Source organism: Cydia pomonella, chromosome 1 (genome assembly GCF_033807575.1).
Source record: "Cydia pomonella isolate Wapato2018A chromosome 1, ilCydPomo1, whole genome shotgun sequence".
Classification (NCBI taxonomy): domain Eukaryota; kingdom Metazoa; phylum Arthropoda; class Insecta; order Lepidoptera; family Tortricidae; genus Cydia; species Cydia pomonella.
Window position 1 is genome coordinate 35,153,947 of NC_084703.1, and position 14,690 is coordinate 35,168,636.

The window sequence follows — 14,690 nt, forward strand, 5'->3', positions numbered from 1 at the left end:
TACTGTACTTGCATAGACTGGTAAATCCCCTTCCTTTTGAATTACTATCCTCGAATAAAAATAAAGAACGAAATTATTGCAATAAAAAGAGAACTCATAAAAAAATTAAGTGTGACAATCACTTTTGTGTTTTAAATAGGTAAAGATCGGTTATTTTTTTCTTTCCGCTCTTTACGTGCAAGATCGGATATCGGCCTACAGCAGTCCTAGGCTTGTTCGAATTGGATTGACTTAACAATAAACCTTTTAAACGTTATGTTACATCAAAATAATCACGAAAACAATCACAATACACAAAATAAATTACGAGGTGAAGTACGGATAGACAGAAAAAAAAAATATGTTGCTTACTTTAACGGCGCGTAGCACATGTCCAAAATAATACTAAGCGGCTGGGGTACACTGGCGGTCGAGACGCAATAAAAAGACGTCTTGGATATTGTTGCCGACATTTTCAAACAAAGCCACATTTTGCTGATCACCGCCATTCGGACACAGGTGTAAAGTCGACCAGCCTTTTACTACAGAGTTTTTTTCTGTGTCCAGTTCTCCCCCACGGAACCTGGCGACTACCGCGTGGAGGTGCGGTGGGCGGGCCGCCACGTGCCCGGCTCGCCCTTCCCCGTCATGATCTTCGACACGCAAGAGGAGCTCCGTCGGTACATACAGGCCAACAGCGCTTGACACAACACCACGCGATCTACTAACTCAACCCGTACGATTACGTAGCTTAAGCGTTCATATTATTATAATGTTTAAATAATATATAACGAATGAATTTTACTGGAGTTATTAATTTACTACTGCGATATCGCGTTGAATGACGGCTAACATTAGCTACCGTTTATTTTCACCCGTTTATCTTCTAGGTTTCATCGTGTCAACTTATATCGAGACTACCTTTTGCTAGTCGTCCGGCTAGTAACACTAGCGTTATTGTAGTCAAATGTGAAATACTTAATATGATAATAATGAGTACTTCATATCCGTCCAATTCATTTTAAATCTGATTAGTATTTTAAGCCATAAAAAGACATTTATATTTCGATTTTATATTTTATCCATAATATGGTTCTCCGTAGATAAGAGTTTATTAGTTTTTATAAAATGTATACTTACGAGAGTTACGAGCGGCAAGCGACCAGTAAAAGGTCAGTTGAAGCGATCAAACATGAATTTTAATTAATTGATAATAAATTAATTGTATTGTAGTGACAGGTGTCAGGGAATAACTTCATCTGCGGGGGACTATCGTTTCTAACACTTAAATTCTAAATGATAGTTGTAGAAAATAAAAGATTGCATAATAGATTTGTTTATTGTTAATATTTAATTTATTAATAGTAGCTAGTAGTATTACAAACATTTGACTTAATGTAACTAACGAAAGTATTTGTTTATTGTTATAGCCAGCCGCGCGCGTCGTACGCTCCCGCTAGGCTGGCTAGTCTACTGATCTGTTCAGTTACTAATTTGTTAATAAATGAAACTTAATTACATTTTTGTGTTTGGCTTTACATCATCCTTGATTAAGGTTTAAAGTTCACTTGATTCGATATAATACTCGACCTGCAATTGAGATAGAATCTTATGCGTAAAAGGGCTCAGCCTTACTGAAGTCTTGAGTAACAAAATTAGCATTACGTTGCTAAATGCGAACTAGGCTAGAAATGATTCATAATTATGGGAAAATATAGCACACAGGATAATAAAGGTCAGCATAGTTCATTTTTGAAAGTGACATTTTCCTATTGACCATTCCATGTGATAAATAGTCATATTATTCTTTTAAACAAATAATATTACTTTGCTAATCCGTGAAAAAATAACGTGCTTGTCAGTGCAGTTTTGTCGCGGATTAGCAAAGTAATCTTTTTTTTTTTTTTGTTTTAATTAGTATGGATTTCCGCAAACTAACGCCTGATTCTATTCATTATATTCTCTTTTAAAAACTGTAAATTCCTATTTCGCTCTTGATGACAGTTGATTCGCAGTTCGTAGTCGTAATTTGGGCAATTCTCTAAGGAATGACTGCCGGCGCTATATTATTTAAGTGGACGACCGCCCTGGAACCGCCTTTCATACAAACGTAGTTTCTGTGCAATTTTTGAAAAGTTCCTATGTTACTAACTCTTAAAACAATTATAAATTCGAAAAAAAATCAAACTAAGGGGCAATGTTGTTGTTCATATACATACAATTGTAATATTTTCAATAATGTTAATATCCAGGGAAGGAAATGAGGATTACATTACGTTTGTATGGAGAAGTGGTCGTCCCCTTTCCTCTTAATATCTTGGTATAAAATTCGTGGTGCAACCTGCCATTAGAAAGATTTTGTAGTTACTCGTGCAAAAAATATTATTGTTTAACCTATGCAACCATTCCCATATCGTTATCTCTTAGCAATAAATTAGCCTAATATTTAGTTTTACACTAGAAAATTCACGATAGTAGTAATACAACTCAGGCAACATAAGTTAGTAGCGCACGTCACTGACGCGCCTGACCTATCATGTGTTTACCTATACCGGACACAGTATATCATTGCACCAATGGCGGCCTACCCTTCCGGCTTCAACCGGAACACGACGCTCCGGCGGTCCGGGAGTGGCTCGCGCGCGCCCAGCTGCGCGCGCAAAGCGTCCAGGCTCTGCCACAGCTGTTGCATCTGCCCGTATATGATCACCTCTAGCCGCTGAATCGAGCTGTGCAGCTCTCCTGGCGTAAAAAATATATATTTCATGTCTTGTGACAAATCTTGTAGATATGCTAGTTTTGCGTAGACAAGTTTTGTTACAGTAATTTTCAAATTGTTGCACCATTTTCAAATGTTTTTATTTTTACTTTAAACGACATAAATGAGTAAATAGCAAAAAAAATTAAATGTGTAAAACTCAGTACACGTTAAATTAAACCCCAGGTACACATCGTTTATGTCTATCGACTTTATCAGCATACCCCGGGGTTTTTGGGTGCGAGAATGTATAAGTAGTGTAAACATTTTAAATTCATTGTTAATTCATATTACATTCATGTACTTTATACCAAACAAAGTTATAAATGAATACCTACACAAAATCGTTCTCGTACCCAAATACCCGCGGTATGTAAACGCTATCGAGTTAACATTACAAGTGAGGGCATCCTTACTTGAAGTGACGACTCCATGTAGCCTCCTGGTGATGGTAGCGTTGGCAGTGGCGTTCACCTCCAGCGTCTTCACCGAGCACATGGCACGCGCCTCCTCGCGCGGTCCGCTGCCGTGGTACGTCCCGTTCCGCACCTCCACGTACGGCCTGGCCGTCTCGTGCCCATTATTCACTGTGTACCGCGGCCCACGCGCTGCTGAGAATAATAATTTAAATGCAAGTAATATAAAATTCAACATGGTCATTTCATTACTTAAGTAAAGAAACGACTCGCACGTGATAAGTATGCCGAAAATTACATAATGCCTAAGGATTATCTTTGATCAATACACTACCTACCTGTAGGCTACCAACCGAAGGAAAATCGGGGGAAATAATACGTGCATATGCGAATTTTGGCATAGTTGTATTTAAAGATGCCTGAAACAACATACTGAAAGTACTGATGGATGGGGTTGGCACCAACGGGTAGGGGGGTTTAAAGGTCCCATTGTTTAATAACTCGTAAACCTCTATTGCAAAAAAAATACATATTTAAATAATTTACATAATACTTTTTTATTATTATTGATTGCTCTCGTGCTACTTTTAAGTATATCCAAAATTCTCATATTGCTATTGTAAATATTGATTTGTCTTTTACCTGTTAGTGTTTGATCCTTTCGCATTTTCTCAAAGTTTAGCTGGAAGAGATCCCTTTTAGGGATAAGTTCGTCTTTGTACATAACATTTTTTTTTGTTTTGTTTTGTCTGTTTTATGTTAACCTGTTTATGTGCAATAAAGTGTCATACATACATACATACAATACTTATTTACACTTTCGTTAGGATAATATTTAATGAGATATTAAAGGGAAAAAGTTAATATATGAACAAACGAGCTTCGCAAGCGAAGTTCGATCATTATTATATCACTCGCTTTATTGGAAGATATTATACACGAATGGCAATTTAGTGAGCTTCGTTTGGTGAACTACTGCTGGCTGTATTGTGTAAGACCGGGCTATGTTTGGGCATTGGCTATGTAGTACGAAGAGTACGTGGTGTGGTAGTGGGGAAACACACGACATGAGAAAATATTATGAACTTATATAATATTAATATGACATCTTCGTATTTTTTGATGAATAAAGGGAGCACTTACGAGCTGGTGTGGTGATGATGAAATGTTTATTACCTATGGTACTTAATATTAACACCACCATACCAGTCATTTCAATTAAAGAGATAATTTGGAGTATTTTTAATATTTCACTGATACCTACCAGTGAAACACCTACCGCTTTGCGCGTTAATAGTTGAAAGTAAAAGACGAATAGATTTATAGATTTTAGGTATGTTTTCGACGTGTTTGTACATACCGGCGGTCAACGGGTTAATAAATTAAAACTGTTTTTTTTACTTTAGTTAAAGAACCTTAAGATAGGTACAGTCGCAGTAAATTTCCTAAATATGGACTACCTACCATATCGTTTTTGCTGAATAAAAAACAGAATTTTAGATTAAGATAACTGTAATCTGTAATTAGTAACAATCAGTTCAGAATTTACCTGAGATTTCTTATAATTATAACGGCGAAGGTGCTCAAAAATATCATAACGTCTTGATGACACAGGCTTTGTTCTGATATATCTGTTGGAGACTTTACCTAAATACTTAAACACGTGCTTTGTACAGTGACTACTATTGTTAAACCCTGTAAATGTCAGTTAGACGTAGTCCCCTATTAATTAGTAGTCATAATCACTCATACTCGCTGTCTTTAAATAGGTTTGGAAGGGGAACCAACATTAGTAGCCAAGTATATAGCCCTATATACAAATAATTCTATGTAGGTATGATGGTTACTTAAAACGCTTAATTATAAAAAGCTGCATAGCCCAAGTTAGTTATTAATTAAGTCAAGTACGTAATTAAGTGTTCCCGAAGCACATACATAAACCTGATACCTAAGACGAAGATACTTACAGTGCGGGTAAACTGGAGCTGTTTCGAGATGACTCACCAAAATTAAAATAATTGCACTAGAACATAGAACAGCTCGCCACATCGTAGTTTAAATTTAATTCATTCAAATTATTTTTACTGTGACCTTAAAACAATATTTAGTTATTTAATCCCCAAATTTTTCATATTAGGTACCTATATAAATCAATTCCGATAACTTGTTATTGATTTATTTTATCACTAGTTTACGATCTCTATCTTCACTATTCAATTGATAAGATCTAGGTAATTAATTTATTTGTGAAAAGATTAGATATAAGTAGACAAGATTGTATCATACTGCGCGCGACACAAGCGGCCTGTATAGTGTGTATGGTAAAGGTTACAGCGGGACACGAACTGGATGAATTCAGATCGATGGAGAGACTATAAGTGGCACGTTGGTGCTGGCGATACACTGCCTAATGTTGTGCAAAATGGTTGCCTAACCCTCCAAATGTAGGCACTGGAAGAACAACTACGGCCTGCTAATTATGACCAAACATTGACCAAAGTACCTACAGTATTCATTCATACCATTTTTTGGCCAAATTCATATAAGCAAGATAAAACTGAAATATATTTTTTGATTTTGATTATATTCTAAGGTATAATTTTATGATCGAGCGAAATATGTAACGTTTTTTTAGTTAAAATGGGGTGCACACTACACAAACATGAAATCTGTTCCGTTTATCTCACAAAATCTTGAGCGTAGTATTTAGAATAGAATAGAATAGAATTTGTTTTATTCATAAACACACAAACAGTAATAGACAGACAACAAAACAAACAGTAGTAGATAGTTACTATCCTAAGAAGTCAAGGTAGGTACAACATACTTACCTAAATCTATTTTCGACATTCATCAAGATGAGCCGGATTATAAGTTTCAATTTTAAAGCTCAAATACGGAGCTGAGCGGTAAATAGATCTAACTAATAATTATTTGCCTAAATATATTTTTTATTGAGATTCGAAGCCTCGCTCAAAACAATTCTTGAATTGATGTACTAAATATCATTTGATATTTACCAGTGTTTCTGGTGATCGAAAATTTAATAATGGCTAGATTCCTTCCTGGGCTGGAAGCTCTGATGGCAATCGCTTTCGCAAATATCATTGCCTGTGCTAATTCTTGTAATTAGGTTGCATAATCCGACCCCAGGCTCCTCTAGCTACTGGGGAAACGATAAGATAAATAAATAATATAGAGACATTCTTACACAAATTGACTAAGCCCCACGGTAAGCTCCAGAAGGCTTGTGTTGTGGGTACTTAGGACATCTATATAATATACAAATACTTAAATACATACATGGAAAACATCCATGACTCAGGAACGATATCTGTGCACATTACACAAATAAATGCCCTTACCGGTATTCGAACCAAGGACCATCGGCTTCATAGCCAGGGTCACTACACTCACTGTCCAATTGGCCAGACCGGTCGTCAAAATAAGGAGAAGGACAATAAAAAGGTGGCGGAACAATATTGTTAATTTTCGATGCGAAGCATAGGACCATCCACCGTACTACAACTTATTGATAGTAGGTATTTTAATCAAATGTTTCAACTTGATTTTATAGCCATAACTCAATTAGTAAATGAAAGAAAATATTTGTATTTTTTTATAATACGTACCTAAATATTTTTATAACAAATGTGCGACATATAAACTCCGTAGTTTACATAACTGAATGAAATGATTAGACATATCATTTACTTTTATAAGCAAGCGAGATGAAAATATTAAAACCCGACTAATATACAATGCCAAAAGGAACAGTTACCTACAGTTAAATAATTACCAATGGTAATTTCCAATAATCCCATCTACTTTTTGTTTTATTGTAATTGGTTGAGCACACTTCCAAACCTAGCAATCTCATACTGTGTTTATGTGTAAGTACTCACTTGTAAGTATAGAAAATTACTCATTTGTTTGTACATGAGGTAATACCAGTAGTTGTAAAACGATGAGGTTCACGGCCTTTACGAAAATAGTCCAACTGTCTGTAAGTAGGTACTAACGTTTTGCTTTGGCATACATACATCAACGCGGATTCACCAGATGGTATTCGTATTATTAGTTATCGGGTTGCTTACAAAACTAATTTCAACAGCATTTTTAGATGTTGTTATCCTGGGGTGTCTTTCAATAGGTATATCTAATCAAGAAAAATATAAAATTGTATAAAGGGAGCCTCTAACTGTCTGCTTTTAATACTTACATACTGATTCGGATCTTTCGCCACGCTCCACTTAAGCAGCAGTCAGTGTGACCTGTTGAACCGTCTAGGACCACGGATTATGATAATCGATTTTCTTAATAATTAAACCATGGCATTCTGGTAAATGCTACGTAGTACCGTACCTATTTGTGTTACAGAACTTGTCATCAAAGCTCTACATTTAGTATTGCGTAAAGTTTACGTCGGAAACGAATGGTTTATTCACAAGTTCCTTTTCAGTGTAAACAATAGCCCATCTAGCCATCTTTTCATGATAATATACAACTGAGACAAGTCGACCAAGCTGGTGAATCCATGGTCTTAGGCGCGCCCCTGTGTACAAAAGGCATGCCTCCACACAATGAAATTTTATCTCCGATCTATATAAATGTGTCAAGGTTCTTCTGAATACCTTGTGATAACTATAGTCGTTGTTCAATTTGCATTCATTTTTATTGCATCAATTCAGGAGTATGGGAAAACGTTGATTGAAAAGATCGATAGGTACGCCCGTCTGCAGCTAATTGATTAAAAGTAGCTTTAACTTAGTTAAATCTAAATAACTACATGAAGGATTCAACTTTGGACCTAGATTTAAAATTTATATTATTAAAATATATAGCTACACTAAGATACTAAAAAAATATACTAGTGAGTAGATGTTGCTAATACGTTTACTTACACTAATGTGAATACAAACTGATAATGAAATCCTGGTTTCGTAACTTCGTGATAACGCTAACCTTTATGATGATTGTTAAGCCATATAAATTAAACCTTAGGTAAACCAAGTCATATCTTAATAACTGCTTCTAGTGAAATCAATATTATTAATCATGAATGCTGTGATTTTGTTGTCATTTCTCGCCTTGGCGGTAGATATCAACAGCGGCACCAAAGGTTTGTAAAAAGTTCACATTTCCTATATAAAAAATAATATGCTTGGTACGGAATTCAAAATAACGTACCTAAATTAATTATGTGCCTATTAGTGAACTTAATAAAAGTTTGTATTCAAGCTCGTTTATCATTGATTTATTAGATGGTTTATCGCCTTTGTGCCTAAGATCGTTGAACTCATATAAAATTGTCCATAACTAAAGTTGTTGGCGCGGTTACATTTCAAATTTTTAGTCTCATTCAGATTCTTATGGATATATCTGTACAAACGTTCTATGTACGCATTTACGTTTGCAAATAGATTTACTTGTCAAACATTTGTATTTTGTAGACGCTTCTTACACATTGTAAATTTATTTCAGAATTATCGGCGGTTAGTGATCGTGTGCTAGAAATTTTTGGGCACCAATTGGCCAACATTAGAAGTAGAGAAAACGCAAGAGATGGGTACCCAACACAGTTGTATAGGGAGGCAATCAATTTCGAAACCCAACACGTGGATTTGTGCGGACCAATTTTATGGTGAATATATCAAAGTACAATAACAAAAAAGTCGGCAAACATAAAAAAATAATAAATTTAGAATTTCAAGACAAAAATGGCATATACAGACGTCATGTCAACTAGTGAACAGTGTTTTTATATATTTTTAAATTGTTTAGTTTTTTTAATGTATTTATGTATCCTATTTCCTGATTTTCCCAGGGTAAAACGTGCACCTAAAGTGGGGAATTGGAACGTTAAATTTTTTTTATTGTCTATAATAGGTACCAATAAGTATTAATTACGACAATATGTTCATGCAAGATCAAGCGGGATAAATGCTACGATGGAATTACTGTGTCTACTTTGTTATTTATCGAATCGTCGGAACAGCTCTATTTTTCGTTTTATTTCCAAGTAGCACAGACTTTTATCCCTAGATCACGCTTGTGTAACGCTTCAACTGACATTGTGCAACGACATTGTGTAATTGTAATTCGCGTTGTTAAAATTAAGAGCTCAAATAGACTCAAATAACCCCTAAGTACTCGTAGTTGCATTACCCCGGTTGATCTTACTTAAGTACCTACCTAGTAGCTAACTTATCTATTTATTGCAGCATCAGCGCGGATCTCACTAATGGATCCGTCACTGGTTTGTCTGAATACGAGATCATCAAGTCTGACTTGAACTCTGATGGAGTGAGACTTCAAATTGATATAGATATCAAGTTCCCTAAACTGCAATTGGAAGCAGGTGAAGCTACGCTACAATTACAGAATATTATTTTGTTAGCAGTCTAGTATGCCTCTCATACTTACTTATTTAGAATATAACATACCTAATATTGACCTATTGAGTTTTGAGAGAGACATTAAAAATATTACTATTGCACTATTAGTGACCTTTTTCTTAATAACTCCACATATATAGTTCAAGACTAAAGCAGAACATTGTTTTTGGACAGATTACTATACCATGAAGGGAAATATTATGGAAGCCATACCGTTATCTGGTGAAGGAAAGTTGCTGTAAGTTTAATTTGAAATGCTTTGAAAACATAGGTATTCAATGAACAATAATAGAACCGACACTTTATAGAGCAAATAAACTTATCCGTATTATTTCTTCACGCGGGAGCCTTGTAGCTGTTTATCGGTGGAGTCAAAGAAACAGACAATCAAGTAAAACCGTAGCGTAGCGTAGTTATCTCTCTCTATCACTCTTCCATATTTGTGCGACAGTGACAGTTTGCTTTTCGTTCACTACGGAGCGTTAACGATTGGCATGTTGTCTACGCGCTCTGGACTGAAAAGCTATAGGCAATTATTGTATTGTAGCACTGGCAAGCTCCCGCAATTTTAAGACTGGGTGCACTGTGGGCTGAAATTCGGCTCTCTTTGACATAGAAACCGAAGTTGTTATTTTTTTATTATTGAAATACTTTTTGCCCAGCATTCTTATGCTTATCTATGAATTTCGGCCGATTTGAAATAACGAGTGTCGAGTTACGATTTTTATTCAAAAAATGTATGGAGTAGGAACAAAGTATCATTATATTTCAATAACCTCAAAATATACTGTAATATCCTCGCAGATGTTTATACTGGCCCTGTAACATGACCAAATAATTAAAAAATATATTGTACTCCCCAAGCGATAAAACTTTTGTTGAAAAACTTTTAAAAATTATGAAGTCTTTAGATTTCCTATTGTTCATACCATACATATTAATTATTAATCTTAAATGTACGCTATCATCATTGTAATTGACGGTGCTTGTTACACTTTAACTAAACGTTAACGTGTACTAAAAATCAAAACACACGTTATTTTTAAAAGTTGCTAAACATAATTATGTTGGTCAATTTGAGGAGTGCAACCTTCACTTTAATTTATTGTTCCTGTTCCAGGGTCTACCAGGTATGACATCTATTTATGGTTATATATAATTATATAATAGTGTGATTATAAAAACAATTACCTATTAAAAACACAAATAAAAAAAATTGCCTAAAGTAATTTGATTCATTCCCTAGTCGTACAAAAATTGTTTACTTAAACGATTTTTACTCAGATTTCAGGATTACAATCGGTGAGTATTGATTAATCACTAGCTGCATTTGAACTGCCTACTTCTGTGTTGCAGCTTCCAAACAACGGATTTAAGAATATGGACTATAATTGTACTGCATGTATCAGACTATACCTCTATTGAAAGCTTTGAGAACTCTGGTTTCAGTATTAACAGTATTTTGGTGAGTATAGTGACTGTATAGTTTTTATTTGTCATATGATTTTTTTTAATGCTAAGTCTACGTACAAGTGTATTCAGAGGCAACAAGACGTAAAATAAATATACTTAAAGGTGAATTTAGGTTGTTAAAAAGATGTATATTAACCGAATTCATTTTCGCTACCTCAGTATATTGTATTTTTTTAATCCATCAATTTTCTGCCTTTTTTGTCTTTACGTCTCGAATGCGACGAACAAGAGCATTTAAAATGGGAATTGACCATGGATTGACCACTGAAAGACGGGACACAATAAATGGCAGTTAGAACAATAAAGCCAGGGCTAAAACATTATACGTGATTCGGTATTACGGAGAACTTTTTGGCTTACCCCTGTTACCCCAACTTACGCCAACGCACCCTGTGTGAAATAATACCAATATTTACCTATATTTTATTCATTTATTAATTGCTTGTAAATACTGAATAAATCAATCAATATTTCCGAAAAATTTACTTAAGACTAATACGGAGCAGACTTTCAAATTATAACGAATTAATTAGCTCCTCAATTAATATGTCTATTAAAATAGGATCTGTTTTACCAATAACTATACATTAAATCATGTAACTGGATCGCAAATGTGTTAATCCAGACAGGTGACAGTAACTTTTTAAGAGGTCGATATACTTTCTTATAGTTTAAAACAAATGTGTACTTTATAAACATGCGCATATCATGGGTAGCCACTGGTGACCAATGACCATGTACCAATAACAATATTTTTATTTCTAGTTTTAAATTTTACTCTGTAGGTATATTCATAAGCGATAGCAGTAGCTGCTTATCATGTGAATATTAAGCGTCCACTAGTGTAGTTGATGTTCTGCCGCTATTCATATCGTAATGATTGTGTCTGTTTGCCACAAACAGCTGTGATTTAATCGCTATACACGTCAAAAATAAGCTTCTTTGTGTTATCCGATTGATTACAGTAGTAACCACTTACTGCATACAATTTTATCACTTATTTACCTAATACCTATGAATAAAATGCGAGTAATTTATTTATAGGAATGGTGCATAAAGTTAGGATTTAGAATAATAATAATGCGTACTGTCAATATCATTCCAATTTGCGTCATTCTGACATCCTTATTGAGCGTTAATATATACCTAATGTATTACTATGATGCAGGAACACTGTATACTGTATAATACTGTAGTTAAACCGATAGTCTCAAATTAGCGGACGCATTTTACGTTTCTAATTGTACTTTAATTTGATTGGTTATACATAAATATATACCTAGTTACAATAACAAGTTAATAACAAACTCGCCCAATGTCACAAATATATACATTCGTAATAACAAGCTTGTTCGGAACTTGTCTCGCAAATGTCTTTTTCGGCCCTCCGGGCGGAAAGAGTCTTTTTTGCTCCCGCTGCGCTAAACGAAGTTTAAATACAATTTTATACGCGGCACGCAATGTCCTACTTTTTCTCCCTTGGGAAGCGAATAACTATTTCACCATCAGCGTGCGTCGTTGGGGATAGGTACGCATCTCCAATTTTCTTCCACATATCTAACTGGTCCGATTTACTGTACATATATCTCCTCCAAAGTGGGCCTTTAACTTTATCCTCCCTTGAAGTTTGGGGTCTATGATCCGGTTTTTGGAGATACAGTTGAAGAATAGTTATTTGTATGTACAACAAGAGAGCAAAGTTTGATATTTCTTCGAGTGCTTGTTTTGAGTCCCGTGCAAGCCAAAGATTCTATAAAATATTCACGAGCGTAGCGAGTGAATCTAATTTAGAATCTTGAGCGTAGTAAGGGACTCAAAAGCGCACGAGATGTAAATAACTTTGATCTCGTGTAGTACACAAAATTTTTCACGTCAGTCAGCCATCAAAAAATACAACCTGAAAAAATGTAATCCAGACGGACGGATCACTATTTCACTCATGTTTTCTAAAAAAAAAAAAAAACTATTAATTTTCTGAAGGTATTCTAACAATTAACTTTAATTACCGCAATAAAACAAAACGAAAGAAATTTCAATAAAATAATACGTAAATAATGAATTAACGAACATCAATTGACAGTTCAATCGACAACTTTTTTTGTAAAAAAAAAACTTTGTAAGATCCGGTCCGAATTGCGGATACTACTATTTGTCAACTATAGTAGAGATCGTTAAAAGTAGTTAAGTAGAATTATTTACTGCGTAACAATTGCGTAAATTAGTATAAGTTCATTGTTTTCATAGTATAATAAAATACGTAAAATATGGTGTTTTTATTAAATTTTAAACTTTTATTTCATTGATTAATTATTACGAATGAAGACTCATAGGGTGTTTTGGAACGATGCGGTCTGACTTATTTCGGGGGTCTATTATAAACCGTCAATATACCGTTGAATTACGTATGCACTTTTTTTTGTCTCTTTCTTTTTGCTAATGACGTGAAAGGGATAAAGACAATAGAATCCAAATATTTCGAACTTGTATTAGGCCCCGCACGTTGAAATGACATTCGAATCTAAAGGTCACTTGAATGTTATTTTGTCTCACTCGGTGAGCAAAATGCGATTTTGCTCACGTTATTCTTACTTTATGAATGGAATGTGCTTAATAGCGGTTATTTTGCCGTTTTGTATTCGTAATTATAAAGTTTTATGACCAATCAGTGCAATTTCTTTTTCGTCTACTATAATAAGATGCGTTTGTTCTATCTCCCATTATAAACATTGTCTATTGCCGATAAAGCTACTGTTGTATTTCAGAGTCGCACTGAATTCGATGGTAACATAGACGACGTGTTCAACGCCATGGTAGGCGAGCTGCTGGCGGACCACCTCAATAGGTTCAACAGAGCTATCGCCGCGCAGTGCGGTGCTTTACTGAAAGAGTTCATTAATACAATGCTTAATTAAATTGACTTAAATATGTTCTTTTTACTAGTTTTTTTACGTGCTCTGTCAGTAAATGTAAGTAGGTAAAACACTGAAAGCTACATTAAAAGTTAAAACCACTTCTTGATGTTACGAAAAACCAATGAAAATTCAAGACTGTGATTATGGACATTTTCATGACGTGTTTTTTTTTTTTTTCATTTTGTGTCACATTTTATCTACTGACAGTATTTTAAGACAATAAAGCATTCACCTTAAAGCTTTTTATTTGTATTACCTACCCCTAAAAGTTATAGTACCCGCAGTAAATAAAGCGCGGAGCGCTGTTTCAAAGTAACTAAAATACCTGCATTGCACTAAAACTAAAAAAGGCATCGTACATGCCAATAAATTAGGTATCGTAAAATGGGGTGAGTAGGGACAAAACTGACATTCAAACCTCGACAAAACATTATTTTTACATGCGGCAAACTGATTTTTATACATAATAAATGTTCAGGTCGTTTGAATTTTAGCTTTTTTATGATTTTCTGTAGTTCCATTTCATAACTTTAAAGATAAATACAAAATAGTAAGAAGTCCCAGCTCACATCGTATTTCCTACTAAGGTGAGATTTGAAAATTGTTGAATCGACACTTTGGGAATAATACCAAAGAAAATTTTAATAGCTTGATTTGTTATTAGAATATATAATTTACGTAGCAGTAGTCTGTAAAAACCAACTCACCCCTCTGTCATCCCTCCTCACCCCATTCATAACCCAACTGCCCTCGT

At 34.7% G+C, this 14,690-nt stretch overlaps 3 protein-coding genes across 7 annotated transcripts in view; 2 read left to right on the forward strand and 1 right to left on the reverse strand.

The window, feature by feature from the left end:
* LOC133521118 (filamin-A) overlaps positions 1–1,499 on the forward strand; it is a 105,906-nt gene extending 104,407 nt beyond the window's left edge. For all 3 annotated transcript variants that reach the window (XM_061855886.1, XM_061855905.1, XM_061855896.1), the window contains one exon: positions 547–1,499. In XM_061855886.1, the coding sequence (XP_061711870.1) occupies positions 547–684 (138 nt within the window). In that variant the 3' untranslated portion in view covers positions 685–1,499. The remainder of the gene's footprint in view (positions 1–546) is intronic.
* Positions 1,500–1,878: 379 nt separating this feature from the next.
* Positions 1,879–7,024, reverse strand: LOC133521142 (uncharacterized). 2 transcript variants are annotated; one of them, XM_061855940.1, is made up of 3 exons: positions 6,953–7,024; positions 3,154–3,348; positions 1,879–2,721 (listed from the first exon to the last, which is right to left on the reverse strand). In XM_061855940.1, exons 1-3 carry the CDS (start codon positions 6,975–6,977, stop codon positions 2,564–2,566), a joined length of 378 nt encoding a protein of 125 aa, XP_061711924.1. In that variant the 5' UTR covers positions 6,978–7,024; the 3' UTR covers positions 1,879–2,563. The 2 variants fall into 2 exon arrangements, with proteins under 2 accessions (XP_061711924.1, XP_061711915.1); XM_061855931.1 differs by lacking the exon at positions 6,953–7,024 and adding an exon at positions 5,121–6,893.
* A 74-nt stretch (positions 7,025–7,098) lies between these two features.
* LOC133521132 (uncharacterized) lies at positions 7,099–14,683 on the forward strand. 2 transcript variants are annotated; one of them, XM_061855917.1, is made up of 6 exons: positions 7,099–8,275; positions 8,638–8,797; positions 9,378–9,514; positions 9,726–9,789; positions 10,908–11,016; positions 13,787–14,683. In XM_061855917.1, exons 1-6 carry the CDS (start codon positions 8,212–8,214, stop codon positions 13,934–13,936), a joined length of 684 nt encoding a protein of 227 aa, XP_061711901.1. In that variant the 5' UTR covers positions 7,099–8,211; the 3' UTR covers positions 13,937–14,683. The 2 variants fall into 2 exon arrangements, 1 of the variants encoding a protein (XP_061711901.1); XR_009799865.1 differs by lacking the exons at positions 7,099–8,275; positions 13,787–14,683 and having other exon boundaries at positions 8,351–9,042; positions 9,378–12,810.
* The last annotated feature ends 7 nt before the right edge of the window (positions 14,684–14,690 follow it).